The 7741-nt window shown below is 32.2% G+C and overlaps 2 protein-coding genes across 2 annotated transcripts in view; both read left to right on the forward strand.

Moving 5' to 3' along the window:
• The window catches only part of LOC107720908 (deoxycytidine kinase-like), a 5224-nt gene extending 3910 nt beyond the window's left edge, over nt 1-1314 (forward strand). Inside the window, exons 6-7 of the mRNA XM_016528737.1 lie at nt 643-742; nt 1195-1314. Of these exons, the coding sequence (XP_016384223.1) occupies nt 643-742; nt 1195-1221 (127 nt within the window). The 3' untranslated portion in view covers nt 1222-1314. The remainder of the gene's footprint in view (nt 1-642; nt 743-1194) is intronic.
• A 2169-nt stretch (nt 1315-3483) lies between these two features.
• Nucleotides 3484-7741, forward strand: part of LOC107720909 (electrogenic sodium bicarbonate cotransporter 1-like) — a 65382-nt gene continuing 61124 nt past the window's right edge. Inside the window, exon 1 of the mRNA XM_016528738.1 lies at nt 3484-3752. Coding sequence (XP_016384224.1) covers nt 3736-3752 — 17 coding nt within the window. The 5' untranslated portion in view covers nt 3484-3735. The remainder of the gene's footprint in view (nt 3753-7741) is intronic.

Here is a 7741-nt window from a genome sequence, read left to right on the forward strand (position 1 = left end):
TCATAATATCTGCTATTAATTATATATATTTAGATAGATGGATAGATAGGTAGATATAGAGACATAGATGTATATATTAAATTTTTCATTTTATTTAATGAATGTACATTTACTTATTTTTTGTTAACTTTTAATGTAAATTGTAATGAGATTATACAAAAAGAAACATTTATTAATAAATATAATGGTTTCATATGTATTTACTTTTTAAGGATGTAAAATGTAGCGAGATGATACAAAAATAATTATTATATTGTTATATATTGTTTAATCTTTTTATTTATTAATTTTAGTGCTGTCAAACGATTAATCGCGATTAATCACATCCAAAATAAATAATGAGATTATACAAAAAGAAATGTATATATATATGTATATATAATTTTATTATACATTTAATTTAATTGATTAATTTATAATTTTTTTAATATACTACTTTTTTAAGGATGTAAAAAAGGATTATTAAAGGATTATTAAAAAATAGCTTTCTTAAAGTAATTTATATATATATATTTTTTATTATATTAAACTTTTTAATAATATAAAATGTAGCAAGATAAATGTAATTCTTTCTTTTAAAAAGTAATTAATTATATATTACAAATAAATAAATGATACATCATTGTGCATGTGTGTGTGCAGTATGGAGTTTGAGTATCTGAATGAAGTGCCGGTTCTTACCCTGGATGTCAATGACGATTTTAAAGACAACCAGATCAAGTGTGCTGATATGATTGAGAAGGTATGACACACACAGTAAAATAAAAAAAGTGAATATTCTGTCTTTTTTTTTTATTTACTCACCCTCATTATGTTTGATGATTCTTAGAATGACTTGGGGGTGAGTAAATGATGAATTTACATTTTTGCTTTTTGCAAGTTAATCTAGCATATCACCCAGAGCATGTGATGAGTGAAAGTCTGAGTGATATTTGTCAAATGTGGCGGAACTGAAGTTGCATCTTATGATGAGGGTGCAATACAGGGACCATTATATACTGTGGAAAAAGCATGTTATACATGATTTATACTCTAGACACACACACTTTGTAGCATTCATACACATTATTCCCAATGTGGAACACAGACACACTTTCTTTGCATGCCCATGAACGCATCACACCGTGCAGTAATAAATGTATTAAAGTGAAACCATTTTGATTTAAAAGGTGATTTAAATTTTTTTTTCCCTAGGTGAAGGAATTTCTGAGCAGCCTGTGATTACGATGAGAAAAGGTTCATGTTGGCCAAATAATGTAACATTGTGTTTTTTTTTGTTTTTGTTTACATTTTGAAACTATGAAATTGTGTGAAACGGTGGTGTCCATTTAGCACTTATCAGTGTTTTTGTTATTTAAATTTGTTTACTTTTCTACTTTTCTATGAATTAAATAATAAAACAATTAATAATCACCTTTATTTCTTTTAAAGAACAAATCCAAGTCTCTTCTGCTCACCAAGGCTCCATTTATTTGATCAAAAATACAGTAAAATCAGTAATATTGTGAAATATTATTACAATTTAAAATGACTATTTTCTATTTGAATATAATTTAAAATGTAATTTATTCCTGTGATGCAAAGCTGCATTTTCAGCATCATTACTCCAGTCTTCAGTGTCACATGATCCTTCAGAAATCATTCTAAAATGCTGATCTGCTGCTCAAGAAACATTTCCTATTTAATTATTCCATGTTGAAAACTGCCGTGCTGATTAATATTTGTGTGGAGACTGAATTTTTTTTTCAAGATTTGTTTAATGAATAGAACGTTCAAAAGAACAGCATTTCTTTGAAACCGAAATCTTTTGTAACATTACAAATGCATTTACTGTCACTTTTGATCAATTTAATGCATCCTTGCTGAATAAATGTATTAATTTATTTTGAAAAATCTTACTGACCCCAATCTTTTGAACGGTAATGTGTGTGTGTATATATATATATATATATATATTCAACCATTCTGCATTAATCAAAGCATTCTTTGTGTGGCTTTAAAGGAATAGTTTACCCAAAACCAGCTGAATCGTCATTCAGTCTCCCTCATGTGTTTTCAAGCCCGTGTGTATGCAGGAGCTGCATGAGGGAGAGTGAATACTGAGGGGTTTTTTGGGAAAGTTGTTCCTGTAAATGAGTGTGTGATACTGTGATGTGCACAAGTGTATGCTGATAGTCCTAAACGGCCAGTTGGTGGCGTAGTTCTACAGCTCTTTAAAAACAAGAAACATGCTATTCCTTGAAATTTAAGTCATCATTTCCTGTCATAAATGAGAAAGAACTGTAGGATTCACAATCATTACTCAGGATTTTAAGTACAGTAAGTACAACAAGGTTTTCATGAAATGTGTGAAACTTGAACTGGATGACTTTCCTGGAGTTTGTCTAAATGATTTGGAACATTCTACTAAATGTTGAACAAGTCTACAGTACCAAATATTTGTATGTCTGCAAGAATCAGGTGCTCAAGAATCATCTTTATCTTTGGGGTTTTCATGGTTTTGTAAATATAAACAAATCATTCAAGGAAAAGTTCTTATAGATACAGATAGATACATCTAATTTATGTTATATCATAATAATCATATATAGTCTTATAATATGTGTATTGATTTCATTTATATACTTAAGTCATATTACTGAGCATTAAAGATTATCTGAATATTTCCAACATTAAAACCCAGTTTGTTAAGTTATATTGTTATATTATGTATTATTTTGACTATATTAATGGTAACACTTTACAATAAGGTTCATTAGTTAACATTAGTTAACGAACTAAGATTGAACAATACTTCTACAGCATTTATTAATCTTAATGTTTATTTCAGCAAGTTGTGCTTGTTAACATTAGTTAATGCACTGTCACACACACAACTAACATGAACTAACTATATATATATATATATATATATGCTTGACCATCTAATTTAATGTATATCTGTATATACATTATATATATATAGCCTATATATATAGATGCATACACACACACACACATATATATACATATATATTGCTTGCTAAAGCCAAGTTACGCAGCATAAAATAACTTTTCAGACAATTTTATGCTTCACCTCATCTGTGTATACTATACATTAAATATTCATTTTATGTATATCTAAACGTAGCCTATATATTGCTTGCTAAAGTCATGTTACACAGCATAAAAGCAAACTTTTATGCTTCACTTACGCGTGTTTAATTCAATTCATATGCTGTACATATTGCAGAAAGGTTTCCTAACTGCGAACTTGAGTATTTTTCAGGTGTGTTCAGTGTTTCGGTGCGGATGCAGGTATTCACTGCTGTTGCATCTCACATGCTGACCTCTAGTGTCTCATCCTCCCACTGCTGCGTCACGCTGGAGGAGGGCGAGATCTTTAAATATGGAACAAGACTCAAGACGAGCGCGACGCGGGCTGGTTTACGCGCAACGTGGAGCGTTTTCAGACGGGACGGAGAGAGTTCGTGAGCCTGTTGCGTTATGACTGCTGGAGTGACTGAATGCATCGTAGTTAGTAGAAGCAGCAGCAAATTATCTCTGGCTCCAGACAAACAGAAGTGAGTCTCTGTATGTGCTCCTGCCTTTACGCATCCAGACACGCTGAACTTGGAGCGGATTCGCACTTGCGCGTATTTTGAAAGTCTTTCTGAAGCCTGGACGCACTTGAATTCAGCATAAGGAGAAGTAAGAGCGTCTCTGGTAGAAGAGGACGCGCGCGGCACGGTCAACATGAGCGACAAAAACAAGTGAGTACTTTTATTTGCATGCAATCTTCCCAGTCGAGATCGGTTGTGTTTCCATGAGTGCATTGAGAACAGCCCTCCCACCCTGCATCTGTCCTGCTTCTTCACCAAAAAGTAAAGGTGTAACAGTATCCTTCAGGACAGATCAACAGATCTGCTCCGAGTCTGCGGTTAGGGCTTCAAGTTTCAGGGACGGAGGTTATTATCTATTAAAGACATTAAACTGGACATCTGCATACGTTTGACAGCTCATGGACATCCTAAATGTTCAACATTTATAATGGTTTCTTGAACAGAACCACAGATGAAAACTCTTTAAAAAAAAAACAGGTTCTTTATTGGTATCAATGGTTGATACCAATAAATTTTCTTTTTATTTTTCAATTCTTTGGAAACTAATCTATGAACTTGGCACTTCAGAAACCAATATGTTGGTTTATACAAAACAAAAGCTGTGTTTGATCAACATGAAGAACCAAAATAGTTTAATTTCATCAGAGAACCTGCTTAGTTTTCATGATCACCTTTTATTCTCTGCTTATTAACAAACCATCTGTGAACCTGGTGCTTCAGAACCCAGAAACCAATATGCTGGACTTTAGAGAGCCAAAAACTGTTCTTGATCAGCACCAAGAACCAAAAGTGTTTAGTTCCGTCAGAGAACCTGTTCAGGTTCCACAATCACGTTTTATTCTCTACTTCTTTAGAAAAACTTCAAAAAAAAAATTAGAGCCCAGAAATCATGCTGATCTGGAGAACCAACAATTGCTTTCCAAAGAACCAACTGAAGAGCTCTAGATAAACAAGAACCATTTTGCCTAGAACCTGCAACGAAACATCAAGAGCTTTTTTACTCTCAGTGAACATTTTATTCTACATTTCTTTAAAACATCTGAGAACTTGGTGCTTCAGAATCCAGAAACCAATACCTTAAAGAGCCAAAAACTGTTCTTGATCAGCAACAGTAACCAAAACTGTTTAATTCCATCAGAGAACCTGTTTGGGTCAATATTATTGACTCAAAAAATATGAATTTTTTTTGGAGATAAATATGTATTTTTCTCATTTCTAAAGCCCAAAGGCTCCCCAAAAAACTATATAGCAACCCAAGAACCAAAACTGGTTCTTGATTGAAGAACAAGAACTTACAAAGAAACATCAAGAACTATTTGGCTCTCTGAAGAATCAACTCTTATAAATAAAGACCCAAAAAGGGAGTTTTCACATTGATGCCATGGAAGAACCATTTTGGGTTCCTCAAACGTTTCAGTGAACAGTTCTTGAACCAGTTTTCTTGGTACTGAGAACATTTAATAATCTAAAGAACCTTTAGTGGAAATTAAAGATTCCATGGATGTTGAAGGTTCTTCATGGAACCAAAGATTCCAATAAAGAACCTTTATTTGTAAAAGTGTATAACAAGTAGACGGTTCTTCGCTGAAACCCAAGAACTGTCTTTGTTTTAAGTGGATGAAATATCTCATGGGGTCTCCAGAGGCTGACACATGATGTAGTTCACTCTATTCGTTCTAATGTTACTGCCAAGCCGTGCTGCTTTAAGTCGCCCTCTTTACAGGTTCCCTGAAGCCGTAGCTTGAGTGGTCAATGTAATCTTTTTCCAAGAAGCTCCTGTCAAAACCGATTAGCTCCTTAGCGTCCAGAAGCAATGTGTGCGTTGCTTAGTGTTCCAGAAACCAGTGGCTGATATAATGCAGGGGATTCGACCTCTTTTTAGTTCAGTACAGCTTGTGCTGTCATAAAAACCAAAAAAAAACCAGCTGCATGCAGCGATCAGATTTTTTTTGACCAATAGCGCTCTTCAGATGTGAGTGAATGGATCATGTGGTGTCTGGTTTCTTATGCAGTGCTAAGGACATTTAGATTTTTACACTTTAATAAGCACTAACTTTCATTTCTGGTAAATTAACCCTTACAGAAAACACTGGTAGTTCATTTAGTATCATTTAGTCTATAGTAAGGATTACCTTAGAGTACCATGGTGTACTTCAAAGTACCAGCAATACCATGTGATGCCATTTTTGATATATCTATACTAGGGTATTGATATGGTACTCAAAGAATACCATGGTATATACTGTATGTCTAAAATCATGGTATTATCATGGTACATGTCCCAAAAATTACTTTATCAAGAATATCATGGTATAACCATGTCTAAACAGCAATGTTATTTTAGGATTAAATATACTATTATATTATATATACTATCAATATACTATTTATTATTATTTTGAATTAACTTTTATTTATTTTTTTTATTTTTTATTATTCTAGTTGTAGTAATTTTGTGGTTTTATCATTTATCAGTTTTTTATTTCTGTTTTATTTTTATTCATCTATTTTCTTTAGTAATTCTAGAACTGAAACTTATTCAACTATTATTATTATTATTATTATTATTCGACTTTAGTACTTAAACATATTTATTTCACTTTGTTCCCAGGGTGACATTTAAAATGTTCACTGAAGGTGGCTTTTCATATTTTATTTTATTTTAATTTTTATAAAAATTTTTTTTACTAGTTTTAATTTAGCTTATAGTGACAACATGCAGGTGACATTTCAATTTTTTTTTATATTTAAAGTTTTTCATCTAATTTATTTATTTTTTCTTTTCATTACCAAAAATGTACTAGTTTAAGTTAAAGATAACAACACTGTTAAAAATCTATGGTACTTAAGATTAGTGCAATTTTGAATCCGTAACCTGGAAGAACTAAAATAGCCGGGATTTCTTAAGAAAAAGTATAATATTTCCTGATTCGCACAGGCTTAACTGTCTGTGTGTACGAGAGCGTTGCATAATCGATCGCTCTCACCTGTTGAGCTATGTGACTGCCCTTTCCTCTTCCATTGACTGAAGCACAGACAGCACACGGCTTCCTGCTGTTGAGTGTCACCTGCGCAGGTATTGTGAAAGGAACTGTCATAGGAAGATAAGTGGAAAATGCAGAGTCACAGTGGCATGTCCTCAGTAAACTCTGCCCTCAGATACAGTATGCTCTCCATGACTGATATCTCTCTTCTTCTCCTTGAGACTGAGGTCATCTGTGAATGACGGACAGGAGTGACCCTGAGCCTGCTGGGATACTATAGCGATACGCCGAGTTCTGAAATAGAAAGATTTATGTATCAGACTGGATCTACTGCATGTGAACTTGAAGTTCTAGCGGTTTTGACACAGGCCAGCTGGTGATAAATTCATGATTTAAAGTCAACGTGAATTCAAAACGGACTCTTTTACTTTCTTAAAACATGTTCCTGAACTTACTGTGCGTGATTCATCAGTGCATGTAGGGAAAAAGAAGTTTAATAATGTAACAATTTGCTTTGAAATGGCTTTCCTTTTCAGATGATGTCATCTAGGCCAAGTAGGCGGGGGTTAACCAAAATTATGTTAACCAATAGCAAAATAGCTTTTTAATCGTTGTTTTAAGCTGATGTTGTAAGTAATGCAGCCTTATCTAGCCACCAGTTGCCATTTATTGTTATTTTAGTATTATTTATATACTATTATAGTTTTTGATGAATGATGAATCATTAGCTTTTATTTTTATATTTTCAGTTTTTATTTTAATTATAGGGTAAGCTTTGGTTATTTTGTTTTGTGATTTGTAATTTTTTCAATTTTTAAATAGTTTTATTTAGTTAAATATTTGAACTTTTTTTTTCATTTTATTTATTTAGCTTTAATTTTAGTACTTCAACTTAAGCTTATGTATTTCAGGTAGTTGCCAATGTAATATTTAAATTTTAGTTAAAATTTCTCACCTCTATGCGTGTATATGTATGTATGTATGTATGTATATATATATATATATATATATATATATATATATATGTCTGTGTGTATGTATGTATACATAAATATACAAAAATTTTATATTTATTTAAATTTTAGTTAAAATTTCTCACCTCTATGCGTGTATATGTATGTATGTATGTATGTATGTATATATATATATATATAT

The sequence above is a fragment of the Sinocyclocheilus rhinocerous genome, unplaced genomic scaffold (genome assembly GCF_001515625.1).
Source record: "Sinocyclocheilus rhinocerous isolate Xijiao unplaced genomic scaffold, SAMN03320098_v1.1 scaffold751, whole genome shotgun sequence".
NCBI classification, from domain to species: Eukaryota; Metazoa; Chordata; class Actinopteri; order Cypriniformes; family Cyprinidae; genus Sinocyclocheilus; species Sinocyclocheilus rhinocerous.